This window comes from Balaenoptera musculus, chromosome 11, assembly GCF_009873245.2.
Source record: "Balaenoptera musculus isolate JJ_BM4_2016_0621 chromosome 11, mBalMus1.pri.v3, whole genome shotgun sequence".
Taxonomy (NCBI): Eukaryota; Metazoa; Chordata; class Mammalia; order Artiodactyla; family Balaenopteridae; genus Balaenoptera; species Balaenoptera musculus.
The window spans coordinates 38,814,231-38,837,042 of NC_045795.1; the positions used below are offsets into that span (position 1 = coordinate 38,814,231).

The following is a 22,812-nucleotide window of genomic DNA, read 5'->3' on the forward strand; positions in this document are numbered from 1 at the left end:
GTTAGGGAGGCAAGTACATGCAAGCGGTGATTCAGTATGGGAAGATAGTGTCCTGGTTAGAGATGGAATATGGCTTATCGGAAAAGGAATCGAAAGCTTCTGAATCGTTTCTGCTCGCTGCCTTCCTGAACCTGGCCATGTGCTACCTGAAGCTTAGAGAATACACCAAAGCCGTGGAATGCTGTGACAAGGTAAAGTGTCTTCGTGTGGGATGAATGTTAGATAGTCCGGATCTTTTTTCTCCATCCTCGTACTCAGTCGTCTTCTGCTTCCTCTCAGCCAAGCTTTGGATTTTTCATTTTGCTTTGTTTTGTTTGGGATTGTTTGTTTCTCAGTAAGAATTGGGAAATTCAGAAAGATTTTTTTTTTTTTACTACAGTCATACTTTCCTAATGCCTAGACTATTTATAATAATACATTATGAGTAAAAGTTTTGATAAAATTAAGCAATTTTTATCCATGACCTTAAGTCGATGGTATTTGGTACCAGATTACACAATTTAATAAGAACATTTAACTGAAGCCTTTTAGGATTTTAAGAACAGACTGTGGCTGCTCATGCAGGGATATGTACAAGTCACTTTTTATTATAATCATATTTATTCACTGACTAGGAATATACATAAATAATTTGCAAGACCCACAAAGCATCAGCATCCCTTATTACATCTCTGTTGTTAACATGTTAAGCAGCACCTAAGTACTAAAAGACCAGTAACAGTATCATGTGTACGATTCTGTTCTTTCCTACACTAGCTGATGCTGTTGTGTCTGGTATTTGGTCTCAGAGTGAACAGTGTATATTATACTATGGGTAAAAGCTAGTAACTGGATATATCTTAAAGATAGACAAAGGAAAGAGGAATAACACGCAACTATTTCATACCTTCTTTGTAAGATTTTTTGAGTTTTAAGATTTTGAGTTTTGTGGATGTGTTCCCTATCATGTTATACTAAATTTTTGCCTGAGAAAAGAATGTTATTAATTCCATTTTTAAACTTTGTGCTTTTTTATTATAGAAGTAGTATAAAGTCATTCAAAATTCAGACATTACAGAAACATACAAGAAACTGAGTCCATTCATAAAATTCCCATTGACCCTCTCCCAAGACCACAGTCATTCATTTCCCACACACCTTCCTTTTGTTTTTCCATACATAGTAATATGTATATTTTTTAATGAGAATGTATAGATGTATAAAACAAGGACATCTTTCTGCATCTTATCAGTTCATCATATAACTCTTCTTCATTCTTTTTAGTCTATATAGTATCAGTTGTATGCATCTATCATAATTTGTTTAACCAATACCTTTTGGTAGATTTCCAGGTTTTTGATATTATAAATTATGTAGTGTTTCTCTGCATATGTGGGGAATTATTTCTCTAGGATAAAATTCCTAGGAGTGGAAATACTGGGTCAAAAGATGTTATTTTAATATATTTAAATTTTAATACTTCATATATTATTGAATATTATCAGTGGTTTCTTTTCTCAGTATTATTGGCAACAAAAAATTCTTATTTTCATTTTTATTTCTTGGTTACCAATGAAGTTGCACATCTTTTCATGACTTGTTAGCCATTTGTGTTTCTTCTGTGAATTGCTTGTTCACATCTTTCCACCAGATTATTTGTTTTCTATTGATTGAGGTAGCCTCACATTATCACTGTTAACCCTTTGACAGTAGGGACCTTGTTCTCACTTGTTTGTCTTTGATGATGGTATCTTTTTCTGAAAAGAAAGTTTTAATACTTCGTAGTAAAATCTGTCTTTTTAGAAAAGTCTTCCCCATCCAACAATAATAAAAATAACCCTGTTCAGTACTTTAAAAACCTACTGCAACTAGGTTTACTTTAAAAAAAAATAATAAATAACCCTATTATATATATATTTTTTTAAGGTTTTTTATTTTTATTTATTTTTGGCTGTGTTGGGTCTTCGTTTCTGTGCGAGGGCTTTCTCTAGTTGTGGCAAGTGGGGGCCACTCTTCATCGCGGTGCGCGGGCCTCTCACTATCGCGGCCTCTCTTGTTGCGGAGCACAGGCTCCAGACGCGCAGGCTCAGTAGTTGTGGCTCACGGGCCTAGTTGCTCCGCGGCATGTGGGATCTTCCCAGGCCAGGGCTCGAACCCGTGTCCCCTGCATTGGCAGGCAGATTCTCAACCACTGCGCCACCAAGGAAGCCCCCAACCCTATTATATTTTATGGGGGGTTTTTTGCCTGTAAACATAGTTGGTCTAGAATTTATTTGTTTGTTTATGATATGAGGTAAGAATCTAACTTATTTTCTACATGGATAGTCACTGTCTTGGCCCCATTTATTGCAAAGTTAATCCTTTCCCTACATGACTTACATTACCATCTTGGTGATGATTATTAAATCTTTTTGTATACATACACATGAATCTGTTTCTGAATGCCTTGTTCTCTTCCACTGACCTGTTTGTCTGTGGAGTACTAACCACTGTTATAATAGTAGTTTTAATAGTTTCAATAGTTTAATAGTATATCTTTTTCTCTGGTGGGTCAAGTCCCCTCATTATTTTTGTTTTTCCAAAATTTTCTCTGCCATTCTTAGTCATTTACTTCTTCCATTGGACTTTATATGAACTTTTCAAAAGTCCTCCTCCCAAGTCCCCTTGGAACCTTTATAGAAATTGCATTAAATACAGAAATTAATTTGGATATTTTGATCAGTAGTACATAATTACCTTGAGCCTGATCTTTTCAATATGCCTTTTCCAGTTCCGTTGGCCAGAGACCTTTCTCTCCAAATTCCCACAAGGTACATGCATCCTTTCTAAAACATAGACCATCTGTCCCTAGGCCCTTGGACTGGACAGTGCCAATGAGAAGGGCTTGTACAGGAGGGGTGAAGCCCAGCTGCTCATGAATGAGTTTGAGTCAGCCAAGGGCGACTTTGAGAAAGTGCTGGAAGTAAACCCCCAGAATAAGGCCGCGAGACTGCAGATCTCCATGTGCCAGAAAAAGGCTAAGGAGCACAATGAGCGGGACCGCAGGATATACGCCAACATGTTCAAGAAGTTTGCAGAGCAGGATGCAAAGGTATGTGCAGAACCCACTTGCCTGCAGGTAGATCATGAACTGACTGACCTTGACCCTTTGACTTTTTTTCTAAGAAGGTTCAGCATAGGACACAAGCACAGGAAGACAACCTGAGAGGCACAAGAATAGGGAAAATGATCTCAGATCTGATTGAGGCTGGTTTGGATCTAGAAATAGAGTAGAGCTTTTCCACTATTCTGTTCCCCAAAGGCACATAGTTGTGAGGCCCTGGCATGTCCATGCAGGAGAAGAGGGAAATTAATTCCCTAGAAATGTACTAAGGCTTTTATTATTTTTTAAAAAACCAAACAACATTTGCTTGTTGAGACTTCGATTTTCCTGGGAAATGGGCTCTGATGGGGAAGCCCCGCCGTCATGCCCTTTACTTTGAGGCTCGGGAGCCAACCTAGCGAATGTGATAGGAGCAGTCAGCCTCCCCTGCAGCAAGGTTGTATTCTGGTCCTGCGTTGACCGTCCGCTCAAACCCCCTTGTTACGTGGACTTGACTGTGAAACAGCTGTCCCTGCGGCAAGCTGGTCACTTTAACGAAAGAAAAGTGAAAGCCCCCACTCTGACTATGGCAGCAGAGCCGTGACTTACACAGCTGCATAATCTAAATAAAGACATGGTAATGCCCTCTTGTGTTCGACCTGACAGTCTGGAGAAGCCAGGAAGTAATTGGACATTTCATTTCTTTTTTCCTCTAATCCTCTTGATTTACTTCTTCCTCAGGAAGAGGCCAGTAAAGCAATGGGCAAGAAGACTTTAGAAGGGGTCACCAATGAAAAAGAAACAGCAAGTCAGTCGATGGAAGAGAAAGCCAAAGGCCATGTATGACACCACGCCAAGGAGGGAAGAGTCCTAAGGAACTCGGCCCCTCCTCCACGGGCTTTCACCCAACTCAGGACTAAACAGTGTTTAATGTAAAGTTTGTTATAGTCTATGTGATTCTGGAAGCAAATGGCAAAACCAGTAGCTTCCAAAAAAACCACCACCCTGCTGCTGCCCAGAGCTCTCATCGAGGGGGTGGCATGGGACCACTCCAGGTGGAACAAAGCAGCAACTGTTGGTGTGGAGAGGTTGAGCCAACAGCTTAAGTCCAGCTCATTTCAGTTTATGTCAACTTGCAATATCCAGTTCAGGGTCTCTTGAGATCATCCTAACAATTGGGGGCTGGCTGTTAGGTTTTCCATTTGACTGAACTTTAATAGCACTGCAGAAACCTAGAAATAAATGCTTAATGAGTTTCTTCTTTCCTACAGTTGGGCAGGGGAGAGTTGGGGGAGGTTTTGTTTTTCAAATGACTGACGTGCTGTGAATGCATGCTGTTGCATTTTTTACCAACAGAACCCAAAGGAGAGGGGCCGGGTCCCCCCTCAGACCCCCAGCAGCGTCACGGACCTGAAAGCCAGAATCTCAGAGGCCTCTCGCTTGCTGACTTAGCCGCCTCCCAGACCCCCTCCTTAGTAAAGCAGCCTCCTTGTGAGAGCTGGCTTCTGCCCCGCCAGCCTGTCCCCCCCAGAGGAGGAACCCTGTCATTCCTAAAATACTCTTCAACGCTAACGAGCAGAGCGAGTTTCTGGATTAGCTTTCCCTGTTTTGGATGAAGTTCTGAGATGCTGAAATGTGAATAGAACTATCAGAATTGTGCTTTTTCTTCCCTCCTCTATCCTTTTAGGAAAGAATGTTGAATCCAGTACTGCCTGCTCGCATTGCTACCATTCAGTTTCTTATTTCCATTCTAACCCTTGCTATAAAGAATTTCAGGCTTGTTCTTATAATACCTGGAGTGAGTGAGTTTATTTACATATCTGTCTAGGATCCATGCAGCCTTTTTGTTGTCTTTTTAAAATTGCTGTCTCATAAACACATGTATACTGATTTATGGAAGTTTATTTACACTCCTCTATCATGTTAAAAAAAATGTTTTGACTTTTTACTACTAAGTAGCTTAATTTTTAAAAACAAAATCTGTGGGGTTGAAAAAATAAGTCATCGCTCTTCTACGTTAAGCATTTTCCTTGCAGGTTTGACATGCAGTAGCTTTCTTTTCCTGCGCCGATAGCAGCTGCTTTGTTCTGGTGTGAGTTGTGAAAAAGAGTTGAAAACAGCTTCCCATGCAGGTACATCTAGCCTAAAATCTCCAGTACTTGGGCATTGAATTAGGGCAAGTCTTAAATATGTACATGTAGTTGAATTTTAGTCCTTACGGGTAAGCGAGATTAAGCGTGGCTTTCTGGTCCCACAGCCTAAGAAATAAGAAACACTCATGGGAATGCATTTGGCAACCCAAGAAAACATTTGCTTCAACCTGGAACATCTCACTTTTTTAAATCCTAAAGAACACTGGCAATTGTATTTTAGATTAATTTTTATTTTTATGGTGGTTTTAACAAAACACTTTTATTGTTAGGTTAGGTCCCATGTTAAAACCTAAAAATAAAGTCATTTCCTTTTATATCAGTTTTTTTCTCCATGGAACAAATGGAATTTTCTCCTTTAATGATAACTAAAATCCTTTTAATTTCTCATTTACACATTAGTCTTTTTTCATGAGTGATTTCTTTTTTTTAAAGAAGTCTCACCTAGGGAATATAAAAGCAAAAGTTGATTTTGCTTATCTGCTTGACTGTTTGTTTAGTATTTGTAGCTCTGTTGACTAGAGCACGACTCCAGTGAGGCTAAGGTTAAAATTAGATCCTAAAAAGTCCAGTTAGATTTTTGCAGGTAACAAGCAAAAAACTGTTCCAAAAATTAGATTATCTATCTTAGCCCACTGTCTCGTCTGTTATGGGTCATGTGAACAGGCGAGGAGAGAGAGGGGAAGGCTGGGCAAGTGGTTCGGAGCAAATGATTATGAGGTGCCCATCACCACTCAAGAGAAAGAAACTTCACATATTCTTGTATCAAATTCAATAATTTTAAACAATTTGTCTGGAAGTCAGCAGGTGTCTTTGAACCATCTCTTAGACTGCATTTGGAGTGGTGAGGCAGCATACGGTGTATTAAAAACAAATTGGTTTTTTTAAAAAAGTATTCAGATGCACTTTTTTGGTGTTCTTTAAATAAATTAAGAAAAACAAATGTGACTTCCCATCATTCTTGGTTTTGCTCAAATAGTCTTCAAGAAAGGTTGTTTTGGTTGAAAAACTGTGGTGGGGGACAAGTTGAAGAAATGAGACCTCAGAAACTTGGCAAGAGACAATATTCTCCTGCTCCTTGCTCTGATGCACAACTTGAGATCAACATTGGGCTAAAGGCAGTGGAATTATGCATCTTTGTAAAAACAAGAAGATTTTGCTTTTTCATTAAGCAGTGGCTATTCTGCCATTTTAGCTGAGTGTAAGGTAGGTTCAAGTGGGGAAATGAAGAGGTTTAATTGTGCCCTTTAATAAATATGTAAAATATAAGTAAGCATACGTCAGGCAACGTTCTGCGTTAAGCATGTGTTTGTTTGTTTCCTCTTAAGTAGCTTGTTAATCCTGATTCACAGTGCAAAAGACAGGGGCTGCGGGGCTGGGGGCACTGCGACCCCAATAGCACCACCAAGGCCTACAGACAGGTCAGGTCAACACAGGCTCCAGCCACCTTTTATTCCCTTTGAATTCCTTGCTTCATCTCTGGATTTGAATTACACTCTACTCTTCCCCCTTTGCTGCTAAATCATGTGGTAATGGAATAATTCCCTTTATTTGCACGTTTTTCTAAACGAATAATGATTAGCTAGGGATCTTGAAGATAAGCAGAGTTTCCTAAACTATAAACTTGTGATTCGGGTAATTCGAGGCAGCCTGCACCTGCTCCAAAGCATGAGGAATAGCAGTGAAGAGTTGTCTCCATAGTTATTTGGCCTTTAAGGCATCACTTCGATTCCTCTTTTAGCATGGTGCACAAGAATGTATTCCAAGGGACTGTCACCAACATTAGTGACAAAGAGCATTAATTTGAGTTGATTCATCAAAATCCAAAAACAGTTCCCCAAACTAGCTGTATATTTCCATCAACTGGCTACTTACGTGTTTGAACAGCAATGACTGACGAAAGTGGACATAAAAGGAACCCTCAGTGCTTCCTTTCAGATTTTTCTCTCCTACTTGTCTGACATTTCTTTGGGAGATAAGGGCACTATACAGACAAGGCACAATAATTTTGACCCTGCTATTTATATAATTCATCTCAACATACATAATCTACATGTGTGACCTTAATGATTCATTGCAAGAAAGGGGACATCACTGAATGTAACTCCCAAGAAGACCTTTGACAGCACCTGTTGGAGCTAACTGCTACCTACAGATGGGATGACTGGAGCATAGTCCATAAAGCAGGGATTCCCTGAGGACCCTGGCGAGAGAATCAAGGATGAGGAGGACCCAGAAGGGTGAAATAGCCAGCCCACGGTCATCCAGGTCACCTGATGATACCCTTCTATAATTTCAAAATAGTTCTTTTTCTAGTCTAAAGCATGATTCTTTTGGCAAATGGCATAAGATGTTGATAGCTCCTTAAAATCCCCAAGCATTTGGTGGAACTGAAATGGCAACAGAGCCATAGGCCTCATAGTCTACTTTGGAGTAAATGCAGGGAATTTACCAGTATGTAAAGGGTAGGGATGTTTTGCTTTTTAAAGCATGCTCTGGGTTGAGTTAAGGAATTTCAATGTTTAGAGGAAATAAAAAACAAACCAGGTATTAGATCCTCACCACCTCACCTTGGAACCTGGTTGGAGCGAGAAAAGGCGAAAGGTTTTCCTCTGCAGCCTGCTTATTTTCAGCAAACACTTCAGTACCCATGTTTGGAGGGACCAGACGTTTTTAACATAATCAAGGGCAAGTAGTGAAATCTTCAGTAATCTGCCGGCCATTGACAAGGGTAGGGTAGGTACCAGTTGCTAAGAACAGTGCATAGAAAAAGCTGTCCTGCAGCCACAGGCTTAAACTGGTCATTACTATTTGAATTCTTACTATGTGCCAGACACTTAAACCCTCTTTACACTGAATTTCCAGATATAAAAAGAATGTGGCTGCTACACTGTTTCTACCTTTGGAATCTCACAAAAGATCATGTGGTCCTTACCAACCTAAAACTATGCAAGGAAGGAATTCTGGGAGATGTATTTCAAACCTGGCTTAGCTGACACATTATAAATACCCCAAGTGTCCACCAAGCCTCTCTTGAGGCATTAAATATATTCCTGGCCTGGGTCTACTTTGGATAATATGCTTTCATAAAATAACTTTAAAGCCAAATCATAATGCCTACAGCAAGAAATTATCTCCTTAAAAGCTTCTGACTGAGGAGATAAGGTGGGTAATGACTACCCACAGTCATTAGTCAAGTAGCTAATGACTAGTATTGGGGGAGGCAATGGCTAATTCTAGTTATCTAACTGATTTGATGTCTGCTTACAACCACATTTCCACACTGAGAACTTCTGATCTTTTCAGTGTAAAAACGTGAACCCACATATATACCCTTGCCCTTTACAGATACCAAAGTCTTCCTAAAGGTGACACCAGCCAAAACATAATAAACTCATATGACCCCCCACTGAGGGATCAAGGAACTCATGCATTCCTTTACTCATCACCATCTCAGCATTTAGTACACTATGCCCAAACTAGTACTTAGTAGATGCTCAATAAATTGGCTTCCTCCCTTTCTCATAAGGCAGCCTCACATCTCTATTTCAGTGGCCCTTCATTCCTGTTACTTGCCTTGAGATGTGGAGGCCAGAACCACGTGGTTTTCTAGCAGTGCCGGCAACCTGATTTTGGTCCTTGATGTATTGGGAACCAGCAACAACTTGACTTGGGGCAGGGGACATAACTGCAGAATGGATCTGTGGTCTTCAGGCCACACTGATCTTAAATCTATTTCCACTATTAACTCAGAGTTCATCAGCCCAACAGATATGTGAAGTGGAGGAGGATTCTGGGGAGATGGAAGGGTAGGACGCACCAGGAATCTCTCTCCCACCTAGACAACAATTAACACTGGCAGAATCTGTCTGATGTAACTATTTTGGAATTCTGGAGTCTGTTGAAGCCTTGCAACTTCCAGGCATGGATGGTATATTGTAGGCAATTTTAGTCAATTTCAGCTAGTACAACAGCAGCTACCCATCCACCACCACCAGACACATGGCAGGCAGCTCTGCAAGTTTTCTGGCACAGCTTGTGGGAGCTAGGGTGGGCAAAAAGGACTCTGTCCCCTGAATATTAAGCATCTGTCCTCTGAGTAGGATTGCTGCTTGATTACTGAAGTGCAAAGAGGCAGGAAGCCACTGTCTCATCTCCCCCGCTCCCCCATCATTGTAAGCCCCTCCATCTCTGGCTCAAGTGACTTCCAGGGGAATTTAAAGGACCAGTGGCCTTTTGCCCTCCCCCCGCCTTCACTTTTTACATTTTCCTCTTTCAGGAGCCAGACAGTAAAGACTAGGACATTCAAAAACAACTTCCTATATGGGGAAAATTAGAAAGTGACAATATATGTCCAGGGAAAGGCTCAGAAAAGACCTGAGAAGATGTTAACTTTACACCTCAGACCAATATTCAGCACAGAGACAGCCTACAACAATCAAAAAACAAAAATAACAAACAAAAAAACCCCCAGAAAACCCTGGGGATGAGGGAGAATCTGATTTCCAGAGTTAATACCACATTATTAGATTCACATGGCCAGTGTTCAACAAAAAAAATCACAAGACATACAAAGAAACAGGAAAGTATGGCCCATTCATAGGAAAAAATAATTCAACAGAGTCTTTCCCTGAAAAAGACCTCATGACAGATATACTACCAAAATTTTAAACAACTGTCTTAAAGATACTCAAAGAACTAAAGGTAGATATGAAGAAAGTCAAGTAAACAATGTGTAAACAAAATGGAACTATCAGAGATTTAAAAAACCTAAAGAGAAACCAAAAAAATTCTGGAGCTGAAAAGCACAATAACTGCAATGAAAAATTCACTAAGCGTATTCAAAGGCAGATATGAGCAGGCAAAAGAAAAAACTAATGAACATTAGGATGTGACAGTGAAATTATTGAGACTGAAGAACAAAAAGAAAAAAGTGAAAAAAGTGAACAGAGCCTAACGGACCTGTGGGACACCATCAAGTGGACATCATGAGACTCCAGAAGAAGAAGAGAGAGAAAGGGGCAGAGAAAATATTAGAAGACATAATGGCTGAAAAGTTCCTAAGTTTAGTGAAACACACAAATGTAAACATCCAAGAAGCTCAACAAATTCCAAGTAAGATTAATTCAAAGAGACCCAAACCAAGACACATTATAATCATACTTTCAAAAAGACAAAGATGGGGTTTCCCTGGTGGTTCAGTGGTTAAGAATCTGCCTGCCAATGCAGGGGACACAAGTTCAAGCCCTGGTCCAGGAAGATCCCACATGCTGTGGAGCAACTAAGCCTGTGTGCCACAACTACTGAGCCTGCACTCTAGAGTCTGCATGCCACAACTACTGAAGCCCGCACACCTAGAGCCTGTGCTCTGCAACAAGAGAAGCCATCACAATGAGAAGCCTGTGCACGGCAACAAAGAGTAGCCCCCGCTCGCCACAACTAGAGAAAGCCCGCGTGCAGCAACAAAGACCCAACGCAGCCAAAAATAATTAAAAAAAAAAAAGACAATGATTGAATCTTGAAAGCAGCAAGAGAGAAGCAAGTCGTCACATACAAGGGAGTGTCAACAAGATCATCATCAGATAATTTGGAGGCCCGCCAGTGCACAGGCTCCAGCCCTGGGACCCACAGCCAGCCAGGCCAGGACCTGGCCCCACCCCCCAGCAGCCTTTGCACAAGGCAGGGCCTGGCAGCCAACCGGGCCAGGGACCAGCCCCACCTACCAGCCCACCCACAGTAGTCAGCCCCACCACAACAGAAGGGCCAATGGAGCACATATAAAGGACACCCCTAGATCATACAGGTTTGCATCCAGAGGGTAGTGTACTACCAGACCCCCGTAAGGACGTCTCCTACAAATGGCCACTTCTCCAAGATTGGGAACTGTAACCAACCTACCTAATACATACAAATGACCACAGAGAATTAGGCAAAATAAGACAACAAAGGAATATATTTCAAATGAAGAAACAAGACAAAACCCCAGAAGTACAACTAAGTAAAGTGGAGATAAGCAATCTACCCAATAAAGAGTTCAAAGTAATGATTGTAAAGATGCTCGGTGAACCTGGGAGAAGAAAGGATGAACAGAGTGAGAAGTTCAACAAGGAGAAAATATAAAGAAGAACCAAAGAGTTGAAGAATACAATAACAAATAAAAAATACACTAGAAGGAATCAAGAGTAGATTGCATGATGCAGAGGAATGGATCAGTGAACAGGAAAACAGTATTGGAAATCTAAGCTGAAAAGAAAAAAGTTTTATAACATGAGTACAGTTTAGGGACTTCCCTGGTGGTCCTCCTTACAATGCAGGTGATGCAGGTTCGATCCCTGGTCGGGGAACTAAGATCCCACATGCTGCGGGGCAACTAGGCCCTCATGCCACAACTATTGAGCTTACGTGCCTCAACGAGAGAGCCTGCGTGCCACAACTACAGAGCCCATGTGCCCTGGAGCCCACACACCACAACTAGAGAGAGAAAACCCACACACCACAACTAGAGAGAAGCCCACGAGCTGCAACTAGAGAGAAGCCCAAGCACCACAACGAAGAGACCACATGCCTTAACGAAAGACCCCACATGCCTCAACAAAGATCCTGTGTGCCGCAACTAAGACCCGATGCAGCCAAAAAATAAGGAAAATAAATAAAATAAATATTTAAAAAATGAGTACAGTTTAAGAGACCTCTGGGACAATATCAAGCATACTAACATTTACATTACAAGGGTCCCGGAAGGAGAAAAGAGAAAGGGTCAGAAAACGTATTTGAAGCAATAATAGCTGAAAAAATTCCCTAACCTGGGGACAGAAACAGACATTCAGGTTCAGGAAGCAGCGAGAGTCCCAAATGAGATCAACCCAAGAAGTTCATACCAACACATATTGTAATTAAAATGGCAAAAATTAAAGATAAAGAGAGAATGTTAAAAGAAGCAAGGGAAAAGCAAATAGTTAAATACAGTGGAACTCCCATAAAACTGTCAGCTGACTTTTCAGCAGAAACTTTGCAGGCCAGAAGGAGTGGCATAATACATTCAAAGTGATGAAAGAAAAAAAACCTACAACCAAGAATACTCTACCCAGCAAGGCTATCATTCAGATTTGAAGGAGAGATAAAGAGTTTTACAGACAAATGAAAGCTAAAAGAGTTCAGCACCACAAATCTGGCTTTACAAGAAATGTTGAAGGGACTTCACTAAACAGAAAAGAAAAGACCACAACTAGAAAAATGAAAATTATAAGAGGAAAAAAAAATCTCATTGGTAAAAGCAAATGTAAAGGTAGTAGATCAAACACTTATAAAGCTAGTAGGAAACTTAAAAGACAAAAGTAGTAAAATCATTTATATCCACAATAAGTAGTTAAGGGATACACAAAATTAAAAGATGTAAAATATGATGTCAAAAACATTAAGGTGGGGGAAACAGTAAAAATGCAGGGTTGTTAGAATGTGTTTGACCTATAATAGATACACAAACCCCCCAAAAAAGAGGAATCTAAGCAGACCACTAAAGACAGTCATCAAATCACAAGGGAAGAGAGCAAAAGAAGAAGAAAGGAACAAAAAGGAACTACAAAAACAACCCAAATACAATTAATAAAATGGCAATAAGTACATGCCTATCAATAATTACTTTATGTAAATGGACTAAATGCTCCAATCAAAAGATATAGAATGGGTGAATGGATTTAAAAAAAAAAAAAACAAGACCCATATATATAATGCCTACAAGAGACTTACTTCAGGTCTAAAGACACACACAGACTGAAAGTGAGAGGATGGAAAAAGGTATTCCATGCAAATGGAAATGAAAAGAGAGCTGGAGTAGCAATACTTAGACAAGATAGACTTTAAAACAAAGATTGTAACAGGAGACAGAGAAGGACATTATTACATAACAATAAAAAGATCAGTCCAACAAGAAGATATAACAATTGTAAATATATATGCACCCAGCATAGGAGCACCTAAATACATAAATATCAACAAACGTACAGAAAGAAATTGACAGAAACACAATAATAGTAGGGGACTCTAACACTCCACTTACATCAAAGGACAGATCATCCAGACAGAAAATCAATAGAAAACACTGGCCTTAATATATACAATGGAATATTACTCAGCCATAAAAAGAAACGAAATTGAGTTATTTGCAGTGAGGTGGATGGACCCAGAGTCTGTCATACAGAGTGAAGTAAGTCAGAAAGAGAAAAACAAATACCGTATGCTAACACATATATATGGAATCTAAGAAAAAAAAATGGTCATGAAGAACCTAGGGGCAAGACAAGAATAAAGACACAGACCTACTAGAGAATGGACTTGAGGATATGGGGAGGGGGAAGGGTAAGCTGGGACAAAGTGAGACAGTGGCATGGACATATATACACTACCAAACGTAAAATAGATAGCTAGTGGGAAGCAGCCACATAGCACAGGGAGATCAGCTCGGTGCTTTGTGACCACCTAGAGGGGTGGGATAGGGAAGGTGGGAGGGAGGGAGACGCAAGAGGGAAGAGATATGGGAACATATGTATATGTATAACTGATTCACTTTGTTATAAAGCAGAAACTAACACACCATTGTAAAGCAATCATACTCCAATAAAGATGTTAAAAAAAAAGAAAACACTGGCCTTAACACATTAGATCAGATGAAATTTACACATATATGTAAAGTATATATATATGTGTGTGTGTGTATATATATATATATAAAATATTCCATCAAAAAGCAGCAGAATACACATTCTTTTCAAGTGCACATGGAACACTGTCTAGGATAGATCACATGCTAGGCCAATAAAACAAGTCTCAATACATTTACAAAGACTAGAATCATATCAAGCATCTTTTCTGACCACAATGCTGAGACTAGAAGTCACCTACAAGAAAAAACTGCAAAAAAACACAAACATGTGGAGGCTAAACAATACGCCACTAAACAACCAGTTGGTCATTGGGATAATCAAAGAGAAAATCAAAATATATCTGAAGACAAACATAAGATGGAAACACAATGATCCAAAATCTATGGGATACAGCAAAAGCAGTATTAACAGGGAAGTTTATAACGATACAAGCCCAGATCAGGAAACAAGAAAAATCTCAAATAAACAACCTAACTTTTTTACACCTAAAGGAACTAGAAAAAGAAAAACAAAAAAATCCCAATGTTAGTAGAAGGAAAGTAACCATAAAGATCAGAGCAGAAATGAATGAAATAGAGACAAAAAGAAAGAAAGAAAGGGAAAGAAAGAGAGAAAGAAAGAAAAGATCAATGAAACTTAGAGCTGGTTGTTTGAAAAGATAAACAAAATTGATAAACTTTTAGCCAGACTCATGAAGAAAAAAAGAAAGAAGGCCCAAAGAAATAAAATCAACAATGAAAAAGAAGTTAAAACTGACACCACAGAAATACAAAGGATCATAAGCAATTACTACTAACTATACACCAGTGAGATGGACAACGTAGAAGAAGTGGATAAATTCCTAGAAACATATAATCTCCCAAGACTGAATGACAAAGAAATACAAAGTATAAACAGATCAATTACCAGTAAAAAACTGCATCAGTAATAAAAAATTCCCAATGAATAAAAGTCCAGGACCAGACAACTTCAGAGGTCAAGTCTACCAAACATCTGAAGAAGAATTAATACCTATCTTTCTTTCTTTTATTTATTTATTTGTTTTATTTATATATTTTTTTAACATCTTTATTGGAGTATAATTGCTTTACAATGTTGTGTTAGTTTCTGCTGTATAACAAAGTGAATCAGCTATACATCACCGTATCTCCTCCCTCTTGCATCTCCCTCCCACACTCCCACCCATCTAGGTGGACACAAAGCACTGAGCTGATCTCCCTGTGCTATGCGGCTGCCTCCCACTAGCTATCTATTTTACATTTGGTAGTGTATATATGTCCATTCCACTCTCTCACTTTGTCCCAGCTTACCCTTCCCCCTCCCTGTGTCCTCAAGTCCATTCTCTATGCCTGCGTCTTTATTCCTGTCCTGCCCCTAAGTTCTGAAGAACCTTTTTTTTTTTTTTTTAGATTCCATATATATGTGTTAGCATACAAATACCTATCTTTCTTAAGCTATTCCAAAAGTGGCAGAGAAAGGAATGCTTCTGAACTCATTCTATGAGGCCAACATTACCCTGATGCCAAAACCAGATAAAACACCACAAGGAAAGAAAATTACAGGCCAGTATCCCTGATGAACACAGATGCAATAATCCTCAATAAAATATTAGCAAACCAGGGCTTCCCTGGAGGCACAGTGGTTAAGAATCTGCCTGCCAATGCAGGGGACGTGGGTTCGAGCCCTGATCCAGGAAGATTCCACATGTCGCAGAGCAACTAAGCCCATGTGCCACAACTACTAAGCCTGTGCTCTAGGGCCTGTGTGCCACAACTACTGAGCCCACGTGCCACAGCTACTGAAGCCCGTGTGCCTAGAGCCCGTGCTCTGCAACAAGAGAAGCCACTGCAATGAGAAGCCCGCACACTGCAACGAACAGTAGCTCCCGCTCACCACAACTAGAGAAAGCCCACGCGCAGCAACGAAGACCCAATGCAGCCAAAATAAATAAATAAAATAAATTTATTAAAAAAAATATATATTAGCAAACCAAATTCAACAATTCATTTAAAGGATCATACACCATGATCAAGTGGGATTTATCCCAGGGATGCAAGGATTTTCCAATATCTGCAAATCAATCAGTGTGATACACCACATCAACAAACTGAAGAATAAAAACTATATGATCATCTCAATAGATGCAGAAAAAGCTTTTGACAAAATTCAACACTCGTTTATGATAAAAACTCTCCAGAAAGTGGGCATAGAGGGAACCTACCTCAACATAATAAAGGCCATATATGACAAACCGACAGCTAACATCACACTCAATGGTGAAAAGCTGAAAGCATTTCTCCTAAGATAGGAACAAGACAAGGATGTCCACTCTCGCCACTTTTATTCAACATAGTTTTGGAAGTCCTAGCTACGGCAATCAGAGAAGAAAAAGAAATAAAAGGAATTCAAATTGGAAAAGAAGAAGTTAAACTGTTTGCAGATGACATGATACTACACATAGGAAATCCTGAAGACACTACCAGAAAACTACTAGAGCTCATAATGAATTTGGTAAAGTTGCAGGTTACAAAATTAATACGCAGAAATCTGTTGCATTTCTATACACTAACAACGAAAGATCAGAAAGAGAAATTCAAAAAACAATCCCATTTACCATCGCATTAAAAATAATAAAATACCGAGGAATAAACCTATATAAGGAGACAAAAGACCTATACTCTGAAAAGTATAAGATGCTGATGAAAGAAATTGAAGACGACACAAACAGATGGAAAGATATACCATGTTCTTGGATTGGAAGAATCAATATTGTGAAAATGACTATACTACCCCATGGCAATCTACAGATTCAATGCAATCCCTATCAAATTACCAATGGCATTTTTCACAGAATTAGAACAAAAGCATCTTAAAATTTGTATGGAGACACAAAAGACCCTGAATAGCCAAAGCAATCTTGAGAACGAAAACCAAAGCTGGAGGAATCAGGCTCTCTAGCTTCAGACTATACTACAGAGTTATAGTCGTCAAAACAGTATGGTAATGACACAAAAACAGAAATACAGATCAACAGAACAGGATAGAAAGCCCAGAAATATACCCATGCACCTATGATCAATTAATCTACAACAAAGGAGGCAAGACTATACAATGGTGAAAAGACAGTCTCTTCAATAAATGGTGCTGGGAAAACTGGACAGCTGCATGTAAAAAAAAATGAAATTAGAACATTCTTTAACACCATACACAAAAATAAGCTCAAAGTGGATTAAAAACCTAAATGTGAGACTGGATACTATAAAACTCTTAGAGAAAAACATAGGCAGAACACTCTGATATAAATTGCAGCAATATCTTTTTCAATCCATCTCCCAGAGTAATGGAAATAAAAACAAAAATAAACAAATAGGACCTAGTTAAACTTAAAAGCTTTTGCACAGCAAAGGAAACCATAAACAAAATGAAAAGACAACCAAGAGAATGGGAGAAAATATTTGCAAATGATGTGACCAACAAGGGATTTGTCTCCAAAATTTACAAACAGCTAATGCGGCTTAATATCATCAAAACAAACAACCCAATCAAAAAATGGGCAGAAGACCTATATAGACATTTCTTCAAAGAAGACATACAGATGGCCAAGAGACACATGAAAAGATGTTCAACATCGCTAATTATTAGAGAAATGCAAATCAAAACTACAATGAGATATCACCTCACACCAGTCAAAATGGCTATCATCAGGACTTCCCTGGTGGCACAGTGGTTAAGAATCCACCTGCCAATGCAGGGGACACAGGTATGAGCCCTGGTCTGGGAAGATCCCACATGCCATGGAGCAACTAGGCCCATGCAGCACAACTACTGAGCCTGCACTCTAGAGCCCATGAACCACAACTACTGAGCCTGCGTGCTGCAACTACTGAAGCCTGCGCACCTAGAGCCTGTGCTCTGCAACAAGAGAAGCCACCGCAATGAGAAGCCTGCGCACCGCAATGAAGAGTAGCCCCCACTCGCCGCAACTAGAGAAAAGCCTGCGTGCGGCAACGAAGACCCAACGCAGACAAAAATAAATAAATAAATACATAAATAAATAAATTTTTAAAAATGGCTATCATCAAAAAATACATAAACCATAAATGCTGGAGAGGGTGTGGAGAGAAGGGAGCCCTCCTACACTGTTGGTGGGAATGTAAATTGGTACAGCCACTATGGAGAACAGTATGGAGCTTCCTTAAAAAACTAAAAACAGAGCTACCATATGATCCTGCAATCCCACTCCTAGGCATATATCTGGAGAAAAACATGGTACAAAAGGATACATGCACCCCAGTGTTCACTGCAGCACTGTTTACAGTAGCCAAGACACGGAAGCAACCTAAATGTCCATTGACAGAGGAACGGATAAAGAAGATGTGGTACATATATACAATGGAATGTTACTCAGCCATTAAAAGAATGAAATAATGCCATTTGCAGCAACATGGATGGACCTAGAGACTGTCATACTGAGTGAAGTAAGTCAGACAGAGAAAGACAAATACCACATGATATTACTTATATACAGAATCTAAAAAGAAATGATACAAAACAGAAACAGACTCACAAACTTAGAGAAGGAACTTACGGTTACTGGGGGGAAGAGTGGGGGGAAGGGATAGTTAGGGAGTTTGGGATTGACAAGTACACACTGCTTTATTTAAAATGGATAACCAACAAGTACCTACTGTATTGCACAGGGAACTCTGCTCAATATTATGTAACAAGCTAAATGGGAAAAGAATTTGAAAAAGAATAGATACATGTATAACTGAAACACTTTGCTGTACACCTGAAACTACCACAATACTGTTAATCAACTATACTCCAATATAAAATAAAAAGTTAAAAAAAATTTTTTTAAATGAAAAGATATATTGTGCTCATGGATTGGAAGGATTAATATTGTTAAAGTGACGATACTCCTTAAGGCAATCTACAAATTCAATGCAATCCCTATCAAAATATCAATGGCATTTTCATAGAACTATAATAAATAATTCTAAAATTTGTATGGAAACACAAAAGATCCTGAGTGGCCAAAACAATCTTGAGAAAGAATAACAGAGCTGGAGGTATTATGCTCCCTGATTTTAAACTATACTACAAAGAGCTACTACAGTAATCAAAACAGTATGGTAATGGCACAAAAAACATAGATCAATGGAACAGAATAGAGAGCCCAGATGAACCCACACTTACAAGGGCAATTAATCTATGACAAAGGAATCAAGAATATACAATGGGGAAAAGAGAGCTTCTTCAATAAATGGTGTTGGGAAACTGGACAGCTACATGCAAAATAATCAGAATCAAACTGGAGGATGTGGAGATAAGGGAACCCTTGTGCACTGTTGGCGGGAATATAAATTAGTGCAGCCACTATGGAAAACAGTATGGAGGTTCCTCAAAAAACTAAAAATAGAACATACAATCCAGCAATTACACTTCTGGGTATTTTTCCAAAGAAAATAAAAACAATAATTCAAAAAGATACATGTGCACCCCTATGTTCATTGCAGCATTATTTACAACTGCCAAGATATGGAGCAACCTAAGTGTCTATCAATGGATGACTGGATAAAGAAGATGTGGGGTCTGTGTGTGTGTATGGAATATTTTATCAGCCATAAAAAAGAATGAAATCTTGCCATCTACAACAATATGGATGGGCCTAGAGATATTATGCCAAGTGAAATAAGTCAGACAGAGAAAGGCAAATATTGTACGGTTTCATTTACATGTGGAATCTAGAAAACAAAACAGATGAACAAATATAATACAACAGAAACAGAATCATAGATACAGAAACAAAAAGGTGCTTGCCAGAGGGGAGAGGGTGGGGGATGAGTGAAATAGGCAAGAGAAATTAAGAGGTACAAACTTCCAGTTTCAAAATAAATGAGTCATGGGGATGAAATGCACAGTGTGGGGAATATAGTCAATAATAATGTAGTGTCTTTGTATGGTGATAGATGGTAACTAGACTTATCATTTTGTAATTCACAGAAATATCAAATCACTGTGTTGTAGTGTTGTAGGTCAAGTATACTTCAAAAAACAAATAAACTCATAGGGAAAAAAAAAAAAACTGGAGGCAAGAAGTCAGTAGGCCAGTATATTCAAAGTGCTTAAATTAAAAAGTCAACCAAAAGTCCTCTATCCAGCAAAACTGTCTTTCAAAAGTGAGGGAGAAATTAAGATATTCCTAGATATACAAAAGCTGAGGAAATTTGTGACCACTAAGAGCTGCTCAAGGGAGACCTCCAAGGTGAAATGAAAGGACCCTAGACAGTACCTCAAAGCCATATGGAGAAATGAATATTTCAATAACGGTAAATACATGGGTAATAATAAAAGCTAGTATTATTATAAAAATGATTTGTAACTGTACTTTTTGTTTTGTACGTGATTTAGGAGACTAATACATCTAAAGAAAAAAATTATTAATGTAAAAGTATATTACTGTAACTTTGGTTTGTAACTCCAAATCTTGGTTTTCTACATAATTTAGGAAACATACATTTAAAAGAATGATTACTTATGCATTGGGTACACAATGTATGAAGATGCAATTTTATGACATCAACAAGTGAAATGGTTGGGGATGGAGCTGTAAAGGACCAGTTTTTGTATGTTATGAACCTGCTATAAATTCAAATTAGAATACTATAACTTTATGTTCAATGTAATCTCTATGGTAACTGGAAAAAAATAGCTATAGAATATACAAAGAAGAAATTTAAACATTTCACTAAAAAAAAAAATCAACTAAACACTAAAGAAGACAGGAACACAGCAAATGAAGGACAAAAAAGCTATATGACATATAGGAAACAAAAAAACAAATATCACAATAACAGAAGTCTCTCCCTATCGGTAATTACTTTAAATGTAAGTGGATTCAACTCTCCATTCAAAAGACAGAGATGGGCAGAATGGATGAATACACATGATCCAAGTATATGCTGCCTACAAGAAACTCACTTGAGATCCAAAAACACAAACATGCTGAAAGTGAAAGAATAAAAAAATATTCCATGCAAATTGTAACAAAAATAGGGCAGGAATGGATATACTAACATCAGACACAATAGACTTTAAATCAAAAAAGGTTACAAAACAAAGAAGGACATTATATATTAATAAAAGTTTCAATACATCAAGAAACTTTAACAATTACAATGTTTAAGCACCTAATGACCAACCATTAAAATATAGGAAGCAAAAATGGACAGAATTGAAGGGAGAAAGAGACATTTCTACAGTAACAGTTGGAGACATCAATACCCCACTTGCAAGAATGGATAGAACAACCAGACAGAAGATAATTAAGGAAATAGAGGACTAGACCTAACAGACATATCCAGAAAACCACCCAATAATAACATGATATACATTCTTCTCAAGTACACCTGGGGCATTTTCCAAGATAGAACATATGTTAGGCCACAAATTAAGTCTCAATAGATTTTAAAAAGATAAAGTTCTTACCAAGTATCTTCTCTGACCACAATAAGATGAAGTTAGAAATGAAATACAAAGAAAACTGGAAAGTCCACAAAATTGTGGAAATTAATACACTTTAAAAAACAGGAGTCAAAAAATAAATCACAAGGGATATTAGAAATACCTAAAGATAAATGAAAATAAAACACAGCATACCAAAACTTATGAGACACAGCAAAAGTGGTACTAAGGGGAATTTTTTTTTTTTTGGTCATGCCACACAGCTTGTGGGATCTTAGTTCCCCGACCAGGGATTGAACCAGGCCCTCAGCAGTGAAAGCACTGAGTCCTAACCACTGGACCACAAGGAAATTCCCTAAGGGGAAATTTTTTAGCTATAAACGCTTACACTAAAAACCAAGAAAGATCTCAAATCAACAACCTAACTTTATAATTTAAGTAACTAGAAAAAAAACAAACTAAACCCAAAACTAGCAGAAGAAAGGAAATAATAAAGATAAGAGTAGATATAGATGAAATGGAGAATAGAAAAATAATACAGAAAATCAATGGAATGATAAGTTAGTTCTTTGAAAATATCAAGAAATTTGCAAAACTTTAGCTAGATAGACTAAAAAAGAGAGAAGACTCAAGTTAGTAAAATCAGAAATTAAAGTGGGGAGATTACTACCAGTTCTATAGAAATAAGAGACCACAATGAACAATTATATGCCAGCAGGTTGGACAACCTAGAATAAATGGATAAATTTCTAGAAACATACAAGCTACCAAGACTGAATCAGGAAGAAATTGGAGCAGATCAATTACTAGCAAGCAGATTGAATCAGTAAGCAAAAATCTCCCAATGAAGAAAGGCCCAGGACCAGATGGCTTCACTGGTGAATTCTACCAAACATTTAAAGAAAAATTAACATCAATTTTTCTCAAACTCTTCTAAAACATTGAAGAGGTGGGAACATTCCCAAACTCATTGTCAGACAAGACAATGGTGCCCACCCGCAGCACTCCTACTCAACACAGTATTGAAAGTCCCATCCAGAGCAATTAGGCAAGAAAAATAAGTAAAAGGCATCAGAATCAAAAAGGGGGACTTCCCTGGTGGTCCAGTGGCTAAGACTCCACACTCGCAATGCCAGGGGCCTGGGTTTGATCCCCGGTCAGGGAACTAGATCCCACATGCCGCAACTAACAGTTTGCATGCCATAACTAAAAGATCCCACATGCCGTAACTAAAAGATCCTGCATGTGCAACTAAAGATCCTGTGTGCAGCAATGAAGATCCCACATGCTGCAACTAAGGCCCAGCACAGCAGAATGAATGAATAAGAAGGAAGGAAGGAAGGAAGGAAGGAAGGAAGGAAGGAAGGAAGGAAGGAAGGAAGGAAGGGAGGGAGGGAGGGAGGGAGGGAGGGGTTGGAAACTATAAAAAAAAAAAAGAGTCTCGGCTCCCGCTCTGCCCAACTGATGGATG

At 38.7% G+C, this 22,812-nt stretch overlaps 1 protein-coding gene across 9 annotated transcripts in view; it reads left to right on the forward strand.

The window, feature by feature from the left end:
* FKBP5 (FKBP prolyl isomerase 5) overlaps positions 1–6,096 on the forward strand; it is a 100,546-nt gene extending 94,450 nt beyond the window's left edge. For all 9 annotated transcript variants that reach the window (XM_036870335.1, XM_036870332.1, XM_036870333.1 and 6 more), the window contains 3 exons: positions 6–191; positions 2,831–3,070; positions 3,803–6,096. In XM_036870335.1, the coding sequence (XP_036726230.1) occupies positions 6–191; positions 2,831–3,070; positions 3,803–3,907 (531 nt within the window). In that variant the 3' untranslated portion in view covers positions 3,908–6,096. The remainder of the gene's footprint in view (positions 1–5; positions 192–2,830; positions 3,071–3,802) is intronic.
* The last annotated feature ends 16,716 nt before the right edge of the window (positions 6,097–22,812 follow it).